Raw genomic sequence first — 17,717 nt, 5'->3', positions numbered from 1 at the left:
TCTGGTATAGGACTCCCGGAGATCACCCCAACAAAAATATTTTTCTTTATTTACTTACTAAATTTAAATATAATTATCTACTCTACCAGTATAGTAATACTGCTGAAAATTAAAAGGATACTAAATAAATGGCACAGTTCAAACATATTAGAATTTTAACAGAAAATCTTCCCAAAATATAATAGTATTGTAATTAGGAATATAATAGCATTGCACCCCCCTTTGCCAGAAATCTGATTAATCAGAGTGGATTAAAGTATTTGGGATTCCCGCACCCTAATAGCATTGTACTGCAATGTCATTACCCCTCTGGTGTAGAGCGCCGTTTGACACATAATATAGATATAAGATAATGTAGGTTGTTTATCAACCAACTTGTCGATGTGGCTATAATAAATATTGCAATTATTCCGATAGTTTTTCATTTTCTTGAAATATATATACCAAGCATGATTGAAGTCTCCTAGGCTTCTAATGGCTGAGATATCGGGTCTAAGGTAGGAGGAACTTTTGTATATTATTCATTGCAGAATGGACTGCCCAACCATATGGGCCGTCCAGAATTTATGTTATGCCAAAAAAAAACCTACTAGTTATTAATTGGCATTTACCAAGTGAGGTCGCCAACACGATCCTACAGGTATTGATAAGCCAATTTCTCATAGTTACAGTGACCCAAGGATACAATGCCGCTAGTACATAGAGACAACGTTGACACTTGCAGCCTAATATATAAGTATCATGATGACTATCATATATAAATGGAAATATTGTATTCTCTAGACCAAAATTCGTAATTCTGTGAAGAAAGGAATCAGAATCTAGGGAGTGTTCACTGACAATATGAAATACTGCTTTCTGGTAAAGCTTATATTTTTGCCGCCTCTGATTTTATTCACTCCCTGCTCATGCTGCGGAACGTTGTGTTCGTTTCTGGCTTGAGAGTTGGGCTTAGGGTAAAGCCCCGCCCATACCGTTCACTGAACTCAGGCATTGTTTGATAATCCGCCACATCACTTGCATCTGGCATAAGGCTGGTCTTCGAGGAAGGCTTATTATCGGCTCTCAGAGAAATAGGATGCGCAACAGTGAGATCTCGCGATAGCTGCTGTATTGTTCCGTTGCTCATATAGCCTCCTACTTGTCTGCTCCTCCAGCCCATTCCTCGGTTTTTCCCATGGAGAACCTTCCCATTCGCGGAGACCATGAACTGAAGAGCGTCTCCAGTACCATAATTTTCGATAACACTGACGGACTCCTTGAAATTGCTATCAGCATGAGAGCATATATCAAGACACTGCCGAGCAGCTTCCCACTCATCGCGTAGCCGCGATAAAACTTGGGTATCTTCGTCAGAGGAGATTCTACTTTTAGATTTGGCAAGAATTTGATCCATCACCTCCTGCATATGCTTTTCCAGCTTGGCAGTTGTTGCAATAAGGCTCCTTTTACATTCCTGTAAGCCTTTGTTCGTGACAGTCTCGGGCGACGAATCAGCCATCTCAGATCCTCCAGCTGGGCTCGTGTCGTCGGATAGCAGCTGGATCTGGTCGATATGATTTGATAATTGGGCGCAAATCTGAAGGCATTTCTCTGTACTCCGGCGCTCCTCCTTCAGGGAGTACAGTTCGGCTGCATCCGGATCGGATAGAGTTCCGTCCTTTTCAGCCAGCTGCTCCAGCTTTTGATCTATACTCTCGAGTCGGGCTCCCAGGTCCTCTTTTGCATCCTGAATCAGAGCCTCATAGTTCTCAATGCTCTCAATAGCGACCGCCGATTTGCGTCTGGTGCGGAATCAGAAAACATGACCACGGAGAAGAAGTTTGATAAGATACCCATGCCGTTGGGGTGGGGATGGCTTACAGAGTTGCATCAGTTAGGGCAATATTAATTGTGGCCTTATACCCTGCCAACAAGTGACGGAAATCATCGATATTATCACCCAAGTATGTGATTCTTGCCCAGTCACGGAAGCTAGTCCGATTGTTGCTCGATCTTGACGCGCACCGCACCAACTCCTGCTGAAACTCCTTGCAGGCATTGCCACAACGAAGTAACGGCAGATCTAAGGCTGAGAGGTCTGCATCAGAGTTCGATTCAACTAGCTCAATAAGGGGCGCCAACACAGCCCTCAAAGCTTCCAGCTCGTCGAGAAGCTCGCGCACACGCTTTGGGTGCGAACGGAAGCTGTTCACCGTCTCATAAAGCGAGACAGTGCCCTGAAATGCGAAAGTTGCCAAGGCAAGTAATCCAGAGGCGAGTCCGATTGGTTCCGCCATGGTTATCTGTGTGCAGTGGTATAGCTTGACTGACTGTGCAAAGCACCAAGACAAAAGGTGAACTAGTTTAGAGGAACAAGGCGAGATCAAAAGTCCACACAGAGGCAGTCTATGTAAGGATTTTAGGATTGTAGATGAATGGGATATTCCTGGGGGCTAGATGGGCTTTTATCACTTCAATGCAGCATCACCTGGTCAGGCTGTAAGCGCCGTGTTCAAATACCAACTGCTGCTCTGTGGTGGGCGAAGGGGTTCCAAGGTGGTCGGGGTGGGGCGGCGGCGGCGGCTGCTCAAACGATCGGCTTCGTGGGGAGGCAGTGTGCATTTGTCCGATGGCTGTTACGTATTGCCCGCAAGACTAGTGCGGGCGCGTCCGTGAGATTTCGAAATTCCTGGCTGCGTATGTCGGGAGCGAAGGCGGTCACATGGCGAGCCGCCTGTGGAGACTAGCGACAAAAGTTCATCCAATGGCATCAATACTACTTGTCGTCGGTAATTGTAGCCTCTTGTAAGATGTCTAAAAACACAATTAACTAATCATCTTCCAAGCTTACGGGGCAGGCTTCAATGACCAGCTCAAGAAAGACTCGCCAAGCTTCCAACTACAATTCCAGCCACGGCAGCAGCTGTTAAGGACGCTGATGTGAAAAGTCAACCAAGTGGAAAAGGAGATTGATTGATATGACCATTGAATATATTGGGGTGCCATCTCAAAAGCTAACAATACACGACTACCATAACCACATGGCCAGCAAATGATCCCTGCTAGCGCAGAGCAGAGGGCAGCAAATAATGGCAACGATCCTTACAGGATAGGTTTCCTGAGATTGAGGCGATATCGGGGTTGGCTTCGATGGCGTTTGAAATATGCTCAGCCACTGCCCGGCAGTCTTGCGCAAGATTTGGGCAGCAATAATCGTGGATCAGGCCCGGACATGATCCTGGGCGATAAGGCTACGAGCCATGGCATGAGCCATTGTTGACTTGCCTGTGCCGACAAGACATTGTTTCATGGTTTTCGTCACGTTGATACACCCGAGGTATTGCGAGGTATACCGTCTTCACGTGACTTTAGTGCTAATATATGGCTAGTGTGAACCTCACGCATTTAACATCAGTAGTCCCGGGTTCCTAAGATACCATGTAACGCCTGGGATATAGGAACCTGATTCATAACAACATCTACTAACTATACAATTTGGCCCCTCGCCAGTCCAAGGAGTTAATTATTGAACCCTTTCATATTAGTTTGATCCAGTCTTACAGCTGACCAAACATCTCTAATAGCTGCTCGAACTGACATTTTCGAATTTTAACTTATCCGGCTGAGTGAGGATTACCATGGATAAAACTAGAACAAAACCCTGCTACAAGCACGTTAGCGGCGAAGAAAGGGGCCATGTCAAGCCAATACAGGGGGTAGGAGAACTGTGGCTTGTCACCCATATTGAGGGCGAAAGAACAATAGCAAGGCGGTCTGATTCTTTCCGCCACCCACATTGACCCGAAGCTTTTGTCAATCCAAGTAAGTTAGCTCATTTGCTCACGATGTTCAAGTTGTAGTCCTTTATTGTTTTAAATGTCGCGCTACTCGTAATCTCCAGTTTAACATCACTTCTTTGTCTTCTTCTAAGTACCGACTACCGTTGGCCTGTACTAGGAAGCTAAATGGCGCTATATATGCTGCTCTTAGTTCGGTTCTTCCAACATTGCCTTCAACTTGTTGAAATTTCCCGGTACTTCCCCTCCCCTACAGAACGATGTCCAAAAAGCATACTGTCCTCATTACCGGCTGCTCTGATGGCGGTCTTGGCTCGCACCTTGCCCTCCAATTTCACGCTGCCGGGTGGCGCGTCATTGCCACAGCTCGAAATCTGTCCAAGCTCAAAGAGGCCAAGAAGTCGGGCCTTGAAATACTCCATCTCGACACCCTGTCTGACGACTCCATCCGCAAGTGCGTTGCTGAGGTTAGCGAGCTGACCGGCGGATCACTTGATGCGCTGGTCAATAATGCGGGCGCTGGATACTCAATGCCAGTCATGGATATCGACATCCAAAAGGGGCGTGATCTTTTCGAGCTTAATGTCTGGTCTATTATCAGTGTGACGCGGGCATTCCTTCCACTTCTCATGCTCTCAACTCGTGAAGGCGGCGCCCTGCTCATTAACCATGGCTCTCTTTCTGGAACCATTGCAGCTACAGGCCCCTTTGCAGGTGTATACAATGCTTCCAAGGCAGCAGCAGCTAGCTTCACGGAGAATCTACGATTAGAGCTCCAACCGTGGAATATTAGAGTCATCAACTTGCTAACGGGTGCTGTCCGATCCAATTTTCACGTCAATGCGCCACGTCCCGAGTTGCCGCCAAATTCGCTCTTCAATATTGCCAAGGAGATCGTTGAACAAGCCATGGATAACTCAGATGATTCTGGTGATACTGATCCTGAGACATGGGCGCGCCAGGTTGTGCAAGAACTCAGCAAACGCAGCCCTGCGTATTGGATCTGGCGAGGCAAGTTCTCGACGTTGGTGAGGCTGGGTAACATTCTCCCATTGGGGTTCTTCGATCGCATAATGAAGAAAATGGTAGGGCTGGACATAATCGAGAAAAGAGTCCAGCAGCGGCGATCGACGTCTTGAAAAACAATATAGTGAGAGATGGACATGAACATTGAGTTAAAGAGGGATTAAAAGATATTTCTCGCCGGTCCAAACAGCTTACGGTGAATGGGATAGGGCAAAGGCTTATTATTCTCAGTTATATCCTTCGTACCGTGTGGCAAGGCCACTTGAATACTTCGCCATAAAGTAACCATTATCGTAGGGTATATCATGGTTAGTCATTATTTATTCTTCGTACATCTCCTTCATAGGAGTGACATGTCAAAAACTATACAAACCGGGATTGAAAGTTTCCGCTGTCTTTTTATATGATAAATCCACTTAATTAGTATATTCATCCATGTAATGAAGTAAGACTGAAGATGGGGGTGCATACGTTATTACCCAGACGTGTATGATGTCCTCCTATTGCGAGCTCCCACTACAATAGCCTTGAGCTCGATGGGACTACGGATATTATTAAACCAGGCGTCTAGCAATAGGGCCTGCTGTTATGCCAGTCACCATATGCTCCGACTAGACTATGGTCTCGGCCATCCCCCTTTAGACGTCATTCCAGCACGGAGTACATGGGGCCGCAGTTTGGAATAAGAAACACTTTTGAATTTTCAGAATCTGGCCTGGAACTCCCAAAGTTAATGAAGGAAATTGTTATCAGTATTAAGCGCCGACAGGAATGCATTGGCGCAAAGACTATCATCTGATTAAGTTCAGAACTTACGTAGAGTTACCCAGCTATGTACGGTGCCTAAAAATAACTCAAAGGCTGCTAGAGGTGATTAACGCTATGGTCAGTATACTGTCCAATCGTTATGCGCCTGTAATCTCAATCATTGGCGCAAAATTCATGGGATTTCCATTGATTATGTTTTGGGCAGCATTAGCATCCCTCCTCTTTCAAAACATTAATACTCCAAGTTTGTCATCATTCGTAGAATCCTTCCACCAAAAACTTCCTTATGCTAGCAAGGAACTATTTTATAATTGACCACTCATTCTTGGTTAGGTATGTGATATTCTGACCCAACTCAGTCTATCAGGTGTGTCTTATACCGAAGGTGGAGGGGATTGCTCTACAGTCCGTATTACAATACTAAATTTAAATATTACTAGCCTGTTGGACCTGACGCGTTAGTGCTACACGATGGATTTTGTTATGTTGCTTTATGGACCAATAATACTTTCATATTCCATGTTATTTCCTGCGCACGACTTCCATAAAGTTTTAAACCAACTAGTTATCTCTTGGCGTGCGGGGTTGCAGTGATAGTACAGAAAAGGTCCAATGCTGTGAGCCAATCATCGACTGTGAACAATCATGTCTACTTTGTGCCTGGATTATTACTACTCTAAGTATGCTCTGCCGATTGTTTCTCTAAGCCTTGCTGTGCTACTGACCCTCATCATTGTTACTTACTACTTGGTATGGCTGCTCTTTAGTCCAAACTACGACAGGACTAATACCTGTGCACTATCGGGGTTGTTTCCTTTTTTTTTTTTTTTTTTTCCCATATAACACGCGCTTGCACGTATGCGATTTCTGTCTGCGCCCGGCACGAGGCTGTGACCTAGTTTATAGAATTGGTAGCGCACGGAAACCTATATCTTGGACGGGATTGATCACGGACGCCTTCACAAGGGCAATAACAACCACCATGATAGCCACAATGTTACAGTAGACGCCCTACCCCTACGACTATCATGATGGTTGTTATCGTGCCTTTAAAAGCAACAAGCCGGTTCAGTAAAGTGCTTGTCTCATCCAATCCTACAGAGCTTGAACAAACGCCAGGAATACAGCGCCTATGCCTCCCCATCGCCTACACCATGTAGGGTGGTGTATGGATCATCGAGGCGACTAAATGGTGACAACCTGGTGAGGATATGGCAGGAGGTGTTGATATAAATTGGGCGGAATCAATGACCTGCCCACTGTACAGCCTCTGCACATATTTATTCCATTATCCTATCACCTACATCCATCTACAGACTGTCCTTGTGCTCTACTCAACTCTGTTTCAAACACCTGCTATTATTCCCTTTGCATCATGGATGCCAGCAATGTTTTCTTCGTTCCTTCAAACATGTATGGGAAGAATCTTCGGGAGAGGGCGAGGATCATAAACTTGGTCACCACCCAAGCACCTCCCATGGCTGTAACAGCTACGATTGTGTAGGTCAGGTACATCCATCATAGCGAGAAAGCTACTAATTCGAGTTATAGCAACGGTTGGCACACCAGTCGAAGCGACAAACGAACGCACTGTACCGTCGATTACTACAATGCTGCCGGTGCCCGTGTTGGCCGACGCCATATTGTCTGAGTGGACCGGGGCAGAAAGAAGTGGTCAGTCGTGGAAGGTTTTGATACTCTGGGAGAGCCAGACTTTCGTCGAGACATCAAGCAATCCACGATTCGCCATATCAAGAAGCGATCAACCGGTATTCTCCTGCTTGAGCAATCATTTTGTCCACGGATATGTCATCATTGTCATACTGCATGCGTTTAGTCGCTGTTCTTTCCTCCTGTATGCGTTGAAGAAATGTAGTTAAGATTTGCGTACCTCAATTCAAGCTGCTTCCGTCTAATGTTATTTACTGTGGACGACCTTTCCGAGATCACAGAATTACCAGGCATTTAAAATGTCATGTTTAGGAGCGCCTCGTGCGTGAAAACAGAGTGAAAACAAGATGACTTCAAATAAGGCGATAGTGCCTCCCAAAAAAGGTCTTCTTGTTTCTCGACTGGAAGCGACGGGTGTCTGGATAACGAAGACAACATCCATTAGTCGCTCCGACAAAGACAGTGCTTACACTTAGTATCGATAGGAGCATGGCTTGGGTTTTTGTATGGACCGTGCGAATGTCAGTTACATTACCTTACAGGTGACAGATGCGCTCCTGTATGGTATTAGTAAGCCGTCGTTAATTCGTCAATATCGGACGACGGGCGGCAATTGAAACAAGTACTACGCGCCCATAAGGCGCGTTGCACAACAGGGCTCGACCAAACCAAACGGCTATAAATGTACGCCCGAGGCGCTGCCCAACGCTGCTTAGGTCCAACTATTCATTTCCTATCGGTGGTTTGGAAAACACCATTGCAACCCTGGCTTATAAGTAAATTACGCTCGGCAGTTTCAGTGCACCGATTTTCCGTCGCGAACATGAGTATCTCCCCTCCTCCCACACCCCCATCAAGGGCGGTAACAGATGATGAGTGGAGATTCGAGACCATCACACTACCCTGTGAGTGGGTCGAGGATTACCACCCAGGTGGTTATCACCCCGTCATTCTCGGGGATGTCTTCAAAAATGGCCAGTACAAGGTCATCCGGAAGCTCGGCGAGGGATCATACTCAACGGTGTGGCTCGCCTGTGACATCGAGTAAGTTCTTCAGTTGCGTTCTTTCCCTGCGGCGTTTCAAATGGCCGGTACTCACCCCCTCTCAGAAATGGTGGATACGTCGCTCTAAAGATCCTTGTGGCCCAACTGCCTGACTCGACAGCTGAGCTACACATCCTACGGCATATCACCGAAACGGCACCGACAGAAGCTGCCAGCCATGTCACGCGATTGCTAGACGAATTTGAGCACCACGGTCCCAATGGCGTTCACAAATGCCTTGTATTTGAGCCTATGGGTCCGAGTGTGAACTCTATGGTCGAGGAGCTACCCCAGTTTAAACCTCGAATGTTTGGAATGAAGGTACGCTATCCGCCATGGATGGCGAAAAGTATCCTGAAGCAATCATTGGAAGCTCTAGCATTCTTGCATCGGAATGGTATTGCGCATGGAGATTTTCAGCCAGGAAATATCCTCTTCACTGTGAAATATCTCAACTCAACACCGGAAGAAGAGCTCCGGCAAGAGGAAAATGTAGAAGTTGAGTCGATCTCGCCCCCGGTACAGAGGCTAGACGGCAGGCAAGATAAATGGGCGCCTCGGTATCTTTGCGTTGCGCAGCCTCTGTCGCCCTTCACACATTACGCTGAAGGCTTTAAAGTCAAATTGTCCGATATGGGCGGCGGTCAGTCCCACTTTGATTCCAATATTCATTCTATCCTCCTTACGATTATTACTTGTACTCATTCTTGCCTATCATGAACAGCATATTTCTTTTCAAAGCCCCCAGAAAAACCCGTCACTCCCCTTGGCCTTCGGGCTCCCGAGCTTATCCTGACTGGAGCCGTTAATAACACGCTTGATATTTGGAGTTTCGGCTGCCTTATTTTTGAGCTTATCACTGGAGAGCCGCTCTTCTGCGTCCCAGGATCCGAATATGAAGATGATGATCATCTCCTCTCCCTTACAGAACGGCTCGGCGCCCTTCCTGATGATTTATTCATTCATTGGAAGACCTCCTCGCTTTACTTTACGCCTGAGAGGAAGCTGTTTAATTGTCAAATCGGAGGAGTCGGTCCGGAAGAGGAACCACTTTTGGTGGATCAGATATCCATGGAGGAGCAGTTCGACTCGACGGAGCCAGATATTGATTCGAAGGAAGCCGACGAAGTGAAGGGACTCATTCGATGGATTTTACAGTATGATCCTGCAAAGAGGCCATCTCCTGCCGAGATATTGTCTCATCCATGGTTCCGCAACATTGATGTTGGGCGCGTGTAATAGAAGGGACTCATTGACGGATAATACTTGTCTCTGCTGTTCTTCTCCCTTCCCGTTTCTAGTTCATCTATTGTGGTGTTTCATTTCTTGTATTAGAGCGCAGACACTACTTAAAGGAAGCTCCGAGCGGGCATACGAAGCCCACAGCTAAGCTCTGTTTCATTGGGCGTGGGAACGCGTAGTCGGTATTCTTTGTATGCTCGGAAACATTCACCTACCAAACTTTTGCCAGTGTACTCACAGTCTTGGTATGAGCCCTCCTTCCTCGTGGCGGTTGTTGGTTACTGAGTAAACGTAGCATTGTAGTATTGCTACTCTCTGTACGCTACTTAAAAGAGCGGATAGGTCTTTGTGGGAGCTGCTGATCACTTCTCCAACACACATCACACGAGGTGCACTATTCTCACTTCTCAGTGCAAACTACGTCTTTGGAGAATACCCGCACTAAGGACAACTTCCCTTTATTATAATTCGCATAGCTACTGTACCTAATTAAGCTATGCTGTTTCTTAGCAAATGAGAGTATCCTTTGAACCCAACGGGTGCCGTATTCTTCACCCATGTTACACACTGTGGCGCAGCTTACGTGCTGCTCAGAGTATTACCAGCGTTCGAAGGGACGCTACTCTCAATCGAAGATGCGGATGCAGCCGAAGCAATGGTCAAATTTTCAAAGTCGACAAAGAATCCATCGTCATCGTAGTCGAAAGAACCAGAGCTGGTGTAAGCATTGGTGACGCAGTCTCTTCCCAAGTACGTCTCGCATTGGCTTAGATCGGCTGACTCGGAGCTGAACAGCTGGCCGACAAAGCCGCTCTGTACAATCGTGGGCACATTGTTGAACCAATTGCCTTCAAAGAGTCCCATTCCGTTGTCGGTGCCTTCAATGGCGTGTCCGCTGTTATCGGCCCAGACATTGTTGACTGCGTGGAAGAGTGTATTACCACTGAGGGCGGGACTGCGGCCGGAAGTGTAGTAGACGTAGTTCTCTGAATTTGCCATTAGTTCATCTCCAGGTTCGATTACTGGGTTGCAGATCCAGCCATTTTAGACTCACTGTAAAAAGTGATGAGGTCACTGGAGCCGACCAACTCGAGGCCCCAGTACGTGTGTCCATCACAGGTAGCAGAGTAGTCGGTCTTCCCGTTGATAAAGCTGTTGGAGATTGTAATGGCATTGTCGCTCTCTTGTCCAAAGCTGTAGTGCTGGCGACCTAGGGATGAAGTGGTGACATGGTCGATCCAAATCTGGTTGGTGTCGGAGAATGTAAGGGCATCGCCTCCCCAGACATATTTCGGGTTGAGGTTGGTGATCTCGATGTTCTGAATGATGATGTTGGAGACGCCCACGAACCGCAGGCCCTTACCATTCAGCACAGCACCTGTTCCTTTGCCGACCAGAGTTTTGTCTGAGGCGACATTGATGCCCTCGTACCCTGCAACGTCGATGGTCACGTCATAGGTTGAGGTGTCACCACATCCACCAAGTGTATTAAGAATGGCCTGTCCGCCGTTATCGGGAGTGCAATCATAAATGTTACAGGCCTCATAGGTTTTGGTGCCCTCAGAACCCACAAAGTCGAAGGTGCCCTCGATCACAATGTTTTGGGGCGAAGAAGAGGTGAGGTACTCTTTCAGCTCGTCGATCGTTGTTGGATAGACAGGAGTCGCGTCGCCTCCTCCCGTCACGCCCGCCGCGAAGCCGGGGGCACTCCCAGAGACAATGGAAGACTGCGCTGCCTTGGAATGGTGCGCGAAGGCCATCAAGGCCATAATGGTGGACGGAAGGTCGGGCCTCATATTAAAAGCGCGGTGTAGGAACAGAAAATTGATTTCTTGAGGTTGACTATGTGAGTAGCTGTGGGCAGAGGTCCTTACAATGTATTTATGCTACTAGATTGCCGAGGGGATACAATTCACATCCGCGGATTTGGGGGACTGTTTGCCTTGACCTGCTATATTGAAAACATCATCCGCTGGCCGTATATCCTGTCATTTCCCGCACAAATCTTTGATAGGGTGTTCGGGTTAGATCCACCAACAGGATTGTAGCAAGTGGGCATGTGTTCTTCACTAAACATATCAACTCCCAGGAATGATTTTATGTCACTGTAATTTCCGGCCAGTCACAGAGTGTCAACCAAAATAGCATCGGGGGTTGCAGCACGATGCGGACAATGCTCCGTGCTAAACACCGGATCCCTCGTGTCGAGTCCCCGAAACCCCGTGTCTCATCGAAGCCCCCACTCGGCACGGAAGGTGTCCAGTCCGGACGTTTTCAACCAAAGGAACCCCATTCCGCATTGAGCTCGACGTATATTATTGATGCAGAAGTTTCTGTTCCCCCTCGACTAGTTCCTCCGGAAAATTACTCGAAAAAGGTTCGATCAACAACACATAATCAGTATGCTCCGATCGTAGTAAAGATAGGATGGTTCTGTAGTATATGCCGTGACGGTCAGCGGGGCGCCAAGCAGGGACCCTTACCGAACTGACCGGCTCAGCGCCATATCAAACCTAGCGGCGTTTAGTTGTTTGAGCATTGCTCATGCGATCCAACAAGAACTCCTTTGCTTTGTTAACTGATCAGACTTTCGGGCGCTTGATTTTGGCATTCGTCCGGTTACCAATCTCTTCATATCGTTATCTCTGAGCATACACACATGAGCCGTCGGGTACAAACACTTGCAAGATGATATTTCTAATTGAAAGACTGGAGGAAACTTTGAGCAGCAGGAGACCACTACACGAAATCCGTACTCTACAGAAGCCCCATATGTGCCAAGATGTACCTAGAAAGCTCCTGTGGGGAATGTATGTGTCCCAGTGCCACAGTTCACAACCCACCCCTGATGTTGTCCCGGTCAACGCCGGCAGACAGTCGGACACCCCATCCAACCCGGGAAAATAGAGCGATGATCTCCTTCCTCGCCGTTCCACATGCGCCGTCATATCGGGCTATTATCCTTTTTTCGGAATCCAACCCGGTGCCAATGCTACGATTCATGTGGTCCGTTGTCTGTAAATATATTGCTCACTCGGGAGCTATAATTACTCCGGTTTGCTAAAACACTCCTAGAGTGGACAAGTCCGGACTCAAGGAAGCATAGTCATCTATACTACAGAGCGAATCCATAACTAGATATCGGCTGATCATGACCTTCATTGCGCCAAAGATCCAGTTGAAGGACAGAACTTCATAGTCCTTGCCATCCTGACCTCCTCAACCACTCCTCGAATGTACTAGCCCGCACTCCAAGATCCGCCCCGGAGCAATCCTCCTGGGGGGTCATGGTCCCATAGCAAATTTTCTCATCTGGCGCAACAGCAATCCATTCCATCATCTGCCTGATGTCCTCTTCATACCCCTTCCCAACCGTCCTTGCGACTGTGGCACCCCAATCATCTGGACTGATAGGATCGAAAATTGCCGGTTGATATCGCACGGTCGAAAAAATGGCCGGAAGATCAGCAAAGCGCATCTTAGAGCTGACCACTGGATATACTTTAGAGGCCGTCTTTTCAGGCCCAAGAGAGAACACTTTTATTTTTTCGGCGGCCGTTAGCTACTACCGTAAGATATAACGAGGGTAGATTGTGGTATTGGGTCCAACGTGCCAGCTGCATATATGCCGATATCATATCTTGGATCGGTCCAATCTGCGGTTTTGTTCCCGGGAACCGGCGGACAAAAACGGACGATCCCGTTTTCTACACAACGACGATGATTAGTATTGCCGCAATGTTACCTGTGAACATGGATACACCTACCGTTTCGCCGGCAGTATTGCACCCATTGTACATTCGTGTAAAACAGCCCTTCGCGCGGCACATCAAGTAAGCCTAAGTCCAGGCACATCGGATCCTCTCGGAATGAGCTACTCACCAGGCCGCAAAGCCGTCACGGCAGTCAATTCGCTCTTTGCGAGTTGCTCAATTTGATATTTATGGTCGAAATGGAATACCTTTTGAAATTGTCCCTTGCTCGCGTCCGCCAGATTGGGTAGACTGCTGATCACAAAATGACGCACCCCAGATACTTTGGCGGCAGCCACGATATTCCTTCCCGCTACCAGCTCATGCTCGAGGTCCTCTTCGGTTTCAATCATTTGCCCGAGGAGACGATTATTTTTGACTGCAAACACGCCCCAGACCCCGTCGAAGGCACGCTCTAGGCTTGTGACGTCATAGACGTTGCCAGGCACGAGCTGTAGTCGGCCAGAGACTTCTTCTTCTGGATAGACGGCGCGAAGTCGTTCTGCTTGGGGGGAGCTGGGATCCCGTGTCACAGCACGAACGGTGAACGAGGCTGGGTGATGCGGGCTTTTCTGTAATAAGGCACGGACGACTCCGCTCTCTTGGTTGCCCGTTGCGCCCAGTAGAGCGATAGTGCGGGGGGTGGTGGTCGATGTTGTCATGGTTGAGAGACAGATGTTTGGCTAGAATATTTGTGTGATTTCGCGGTCAATAGTGGGTGTAATCCTGGAGGGACAGTTGCGATCGAGAAGTTTCGAGGCCATACACGGCTCAGCCTTCGCATGTGGGATAGGATGATTTGGCCAGTCATTGTAAAGTAAATGGAAATCAAGCGCGGTCGGAATTACGGAACAGACTGTGTATATATCGAGGCCAGCATGTTGGATGTGCGGGTAAGCCCCACCTTGAGACCAACCAGGGAGCGATTTGGTTGTGGACAAGGCAATCTACTGCCTGAAATTATATGAATGACACCGATTTTCCACGGAACCTGGGGAGACGATAATAATGCTGCTTACTCATATATCCGCACACGAATTAGTTACTAGTACCGGACTAGCCTTGCCGAGGATGTGGTGAGCAGGTCGGATGCGAGTAAGCGAATCACTGCCGATAAAACTTCTTGGTGATGCAAAGTGATTCTGCCTCAGCTTACGTTTGAACACATAGTACAGTATATTAAACTTGTCTCGTATATTAGGCAAGGGATATATAACGGGTTTGTAGTCAGTAGTACAGCGATAGGCCAAATTCATAAGCCAACCACGGAGTGAGAACCTAGCAGTAACACTTACATATAATAGAATCATCAACTGCGAAAATACACAACATGAGCTTCGCCCGGAAAGAGGCATACCTCCTGATCTATACAACTAAGAACATTTATATGTAGTTGGCCTCCATGGCGCTAATACCTAGATTAATGTACCTAACAGATTGCTTTGTTGCTTTTACGAGTATTATTGTCTTCAATAAGAGCAGGATATTCGTAAAGATCAGCCCAATCCAAAGTCAAGTGATTTAATAATAATAGTATGCCCGAGCTGCAGTAACCCATTGTGGTGCAGTTTCTCACCGGGGAGTTCTTCTGCGCGCAATTAAAGGCTACATGGTCCGATAATGACGAGATAGTTGGCTTCTGGGGGATCATAGACCTGGCTTAATGCTCATATCCGACACAACAATTTACTTACAATGCTGGCCGAACAGCTGTTATACTATTCGCATCCACCGTGACTTGAACGACTCGAGGGGCTAATGACATCGGTAGTCCATGACAGACATCCTATCGTGAATGATCGATGGACGACAGTGGAGCCATGTCATGCGTGGCATTCTTTCCTGACGCCTATGGCAGTAAGCACCGGTAGTAAGGGTTTTCTTGTTCTTGATGTTCCAAGGCTATATATACTGGACGTACGATGGACATTGATATTCAAGCTCGTACCAGCTGACATATGGCAATGAATGCGTCTCACCGAAACCCACTGAGCTCTGAACCAGTCTCACGAAACCGAGCGTTCATCTCCGAAGTCGACGCAATGTACAGACGTGAGTTGGGGTGCCCTAAATTAGATAACTGAGTGTGGAAAACTCCTTACATGTTCAATTCTGCAGACTGGGCTGTGAATTTGACACACTGCGCATTTGGCGATAGATATGATTGAGATGTAACCTTAGCATATGTATCCTCCGTACGTGAATGTTTTGAGCCTTTATCAGTGATGTATTCGAAGTTTGCTCGTCAAAGTCTGGGTAAGAATGGTTTCACTCAATCACAGGCTACGGTAATTGACGCGGGAATATGATCTTGCAGTGATGTAGTGTCCATATAGGCCTAAATCATCGCAGTGATAAGATTTTGCAATTATATTTCGGTCAGTGGATGGGATAGGGGTGAAGATGTTTCTTTAATGTGAAATAAAGCGTCGGCGCACTAATTGCTAGACCAAAAACGATATATCGCGTCTAGTCAGACTAGCGACCCAGAGATTACTGTCCAACATAAAGTGACGATTCTGTTATTTCCGAAGAATATGTGTAAATAAGAAATCAACAGTGCTTCGAACAAATACTGGTTAAGTGGCTCGTACTACAATTACTTCAAGAACTTGGCTCGATTTACAGTTTGGCCTGAAACTATTAGTCATTCGAGCCTATTGCCCAGCTTCATGAATTGCATTTTTGGACTGCTGCGGAGAAGGATAAAGTAGTGAGAAACGATATAAAGATGACAGAATTCATGCTGCGATAGTTTCCGGGGCTTTTCTGTCCCTAAAAGTCTACTTCCTTGCTTCCGTGAAATTTCTTCTCTCAGCAACATGGGAGGCGCTACTGCCACACCAGCCAGGCTTCTTCCACCCCCTCCGCCTATCTTCGAAGTCAAGGTCCGTTTCCTTTAGGGTATTGTCTCCTTAATATCCATTGCTGCCTTCTTAATCCGGAAGGTTATTGCCTAAGGTGCTGAAGCCGTGCTTCAAGAACAAAACCCGTAAAAGTAGCAGGCGGTAGGCTTCTGCTTGTTGTAGAGACCAAGCCCCTTGAATGGACGCAGCGTCACCTCAAATAGTTGGGGCCTTACCTTATATGGTAGGCGGAGGGTGTGGCATGAGCAAAGGCCGGTGTGGAGGAAGCCTGGCTGGTGTGGCGGTAGCGCCTCCGATCAACTTCATCTAAGTATCTGCTGGAGCCACGGTATATAATATGGCAAAATATCGCCTTCGCAACGGAAATTAGTTTTCAATATGTACGAACCCTATGTACTGGTGCAGTCCGCTCGGTCTGTTCGTTGCGAATTTAATTGCAGTTTTCCTGGCCCAGTAATCATATTAGCAGCCAATCGACGGATGACTTTACCATGAGAGCAAAGTACTCGCACAGCTTCGGTGATAGTGTCAGCGAGACAGATATATCGTCTCATAATCTACTACATGGAAGAAGAAATCATATGAGAAAACCAGTCAGATAGGGTTGGCGCCGGCAGCTGGTGAAGGAAAAAAAAAGACCGATAACAGATGGTCAATGTCACTTGCGGGACTGTTATTGGATTTGAATTTCCAAGCACCATATGCTTCTATTGCTCTTGTGGGTAAACTGGCTGGTGTCAGAAAGAAAGAAGGTCAAATGATATTGAGTATGGGGCCCATATGTTAATTTGGCCGAACCTGCAACAGCCACAGCACTTGCGGAAATGCTAACAGGGTCAAGAACCAGCCCTGACTATCACTTGATTGAACTTCGTACTCCAATCCATAAGTCACCATTTTTGGAATGTTTAGGCCGTACATGCTCTTGCTAGAAGCCTGCGATTGATGCCGACCTACACATATTAGGTATTCGGTACTGCTTGATGAGGTCTCAGGCCAAGAATTGGAATAGGCTAGTAGCAAAATGCTTGTGGGGCAAAAGAGGAACCCACCAGATCCTCGGCAGATCGCATGCCGCTTGGTCCTTGTATTAGCCTATTGGCCTCAATTGAGGTCGCTGAAGGAAATTTCGAGATGCGTGCAGGCTGGCGCTTGCATACGAAATACGTACAAGATCGGCGCAGGACGGCCTTCCCGGCATGGCGCAATCATTGGATGACTACATACATTTTATCGTTTTGGGATAACCAAAGTAGCAGAACCCGTCAGCTACGATCAGACATAGGCCTCTCTTAATGGTGTGAGATTCGTCATCTCCAAGAATATGTGCCATTCCGAGATGACCACAGAACCCCGAGGTACCGGTAGGAAGTTGAAAGAATTCAGACCCAGAGTCATGACGACCATAGCAACACCCAAGCCCCCCAAACATCACACCTACTCGGCCGAGATTGCTTATGCATTCTAGTACTGCGTATGCGTTCAAGGATATTTCGGGGTAACGGCCGGGGCCCGCCTATCACTCCCTACACCCCCTCGGTTATTATCCTGTAGCGCGAAGGGCGGAA

General features: G+C 47.3%; 6 protein-coding genes across 6 annotated transcripts; 3 read left to right on the top strand and 3 right to left on the bottom strand.

Moving 5' to 3' along the window:
• Window positions 1–663: 663 nt before the first annotated feature.
• On the bottom strand, window positions 664–2,609 carry BO87DRAFT_345344 (uncharacterized protein). Its single transcript, XM_025620856.1, has 2 exons — window positions 1,864–2,609; window positions 664–1,784 (listed from the first exon to the last, which is right to left on the bottom strand). Exons 1-2 carry the CDS (start codon window positions 2,277–2,279, stop codon window positions 896–898), a joined length of 1,305 nt encoding a protein of 434 aa, XP_025474665.1. The 5' UTR covers window positions 2,280–2,609; the 3' UTR covers window positions 664–895.
• Window positions 2,610–3,867: 1,258 nt separating this feature from the next.
• On the top strand, window positions 3,868–5,080 carry BO87DRAFT_197238 (SDR family oxidoreductase). Its single transcript, XM_025618516.1, has one exon. It carries the CDS (start codon window positions 4,040–4,042, stop codon window positions 4,916–4,918), a length of 879 nt encoding a protein of 292 aa, XP_025474664.1. The 5' UTR covers window positions 3,868–4,039; the 3' UTR covers window positions 4,919–5,080.
• Window positions 5,081–6,948: 1,868 nt separating this feature from the next.
• BO87DRAFT_320461 (uncharacterized protein) lies at window positions 6,949–7,224 on the top strand (the record flags this gene model as incomplete). Its single annotated transcript, XM_025619897.1, has 2 exons — window positions 6,949–7,073; window positions 7,125–7,224. The coding sequence occupies 2 exons, from the start codon at window positions 6,949–6,951 to the stop codon at window positions 7,222–7,224; spliced, it is 225 nt and encodes a 74-aa protein (XP_025474663.1).
• A 704-nt stretch (window positions 7,225–7,928) lies between these two features.
• BO87DRAFT_380808 (serine/threonine-protein kinase) lies at window positions 7,929–9,739 on the top strand. Its single transcript, XM_025624380.1, has 3 exons — window positions 7,929–8,288; window positions 8,354–8,931; window positions 9,013–9,739. The coding sequence occupies exons 1-3, from the start codon at window positions 8,068–8,070 to the stop codon at window positions 9,525–9,527; spliced, it is 1,314 nt and encodes a 437-aa protein (XP_025474662.1). The 5' UTR covers window positions 7,929–8,067; the 3' UTR covers window positions 9,528–9,739.
• A 335-nt stretch (window positions 9,740–10,074) lies between these two features.
• BO87DRAFT_449353 (polysaccharide lyase family 1 protein) lies at window positions 10,075–11,394 on the bottom strand. Its single transcript, XM_025628354.1, has 2 exons — window positions 10,585–11,394; window positions 10,075–10,516 (listed from the first exon to the last, which is right to left on the bottom strand). Exons 1-2 carry the CDS (start codon window positions 11,324–11,326, stop codon window positions 10,110–10,112), a joined length of 1,149 nt encoding a protein of 382 aa, XP_025474661.1. The 5' UTR covers window positions 11,327–11,394; the 3' UTR covers window positions 10,075–10,109.
• A 1,329-nt stretch (window positions 11,395–12,723) lies between these two features.
• On the bottom strand, window positions 12,724–14,229 carry BO87DRAFT_369623 (cinnamoyl-CoA reductase; the record flags this gene model as incomplete). The annotated part of the gene is made up of 4 exons (XM_025621992.1): window positions 13,413–14,229; window positions 13,298–13,345; window positions 13,113–13,237; window positions 12,724–13,092 (listed from the first exon to the last, which is right to left on the bottom strand). The coding sequence occupies exons 1-4, from the start codon at window positions 13,942–13,944 to the stop codon at window positions 12,724–12,726; spliced, it is 1,074 nt and encodes a 357-aa protein (XP_025474660.1). The 5' UTR covers window positions 13,945–14,229.
• Between the last annotated feature and the right edge of the window lie 3,488 nt (window positions 14,230–17,717).

Source organism: Aspergillus neoniger (assembly GCF_003184625.1).
Source record: "Aspergillus neoniger CBS 115656 unplaced genomic scaffold BO87scaffold_53, whole genome shotgun sequence".
Classification (NCBI taxonomy): Eukaryota; Fungi; Ascomycota; class Eurotiomycetes; order Eurotiales; family Aspergillaceae; genus Aspergillus; species Aspergillus neoniger.
Note: the sequence above shows the minus strand (reverse complement) of the source record. Positions and strands in the feature narration are given on the sequence as shown.

What these genes read in the sequence shown, in the direction of transcription:
- BO87DRAFT_380808 (XM_025624380.1), top strand. Translation starts at nt 8,068, where the DNA reads ATGAGTATCTCCCCTCCTCCCACACCCCCATCAAGGGCGGTAACAGAT. An exon ending in TGGCTCGCCTGTGACATCGA is followed by an intron (nt 8,289 to 8,353) that starts GTAAGTTCTTCA and finishes ACCCCCTCTCAG; the next exon opens with AAATGGTGGATACGTCGCTC. An exon ending in ATTGTCCGATATGGGCGGCG is followed by an intron (nt 8,932 to 9,012) that starts GTCAGTCCCACT and finishes TATCATGAACAG; the next exon opens with CATATTTCTTTTCAAAGCCC.
- BO87DRAFT_197238 (XM_025618516.1), top strand. Translation starts at nt 4,040, where the DNA reads ATGTCCAAAAAGCATACTGTCCTCATTACCGGCTGCTCTGATGGCGGT.
- BO87DRAFT_449353 (XM_025628354.1), bottom strand. Translation starts at nt 11,326, where the DNA reads ATGAGGCCCGACCTTCCGTCCACCATTATGGCCTTGATGGCCTTCGCG. An exon ending in TGACCTCATCACTTTTTACA is followed by an intron (nt 10,517 to 10,584) that starts GTGAGTCTAAAA and finishes TGGCAAATTCAG; the next exon opens with AGAACTACGTCTACTACACT.
- BO87DRAFT_345344 (XM_025620856.1), bottom strand. Translation starts at nt 2,279, where the DNA reads ATGGCGGAACCAATCGGACTCGCCTCTGGATTACTTGCCTTGGCAACT. An exon ending in GCCCTAACTGATGCAACTCT is followed by an intron (nt 1,785 to 1,863) that starts GTAAGCCATCCC and finishes ATTCCGCACCAG; the next exon opens with ACGCAAATCGGCGGTCGCTA.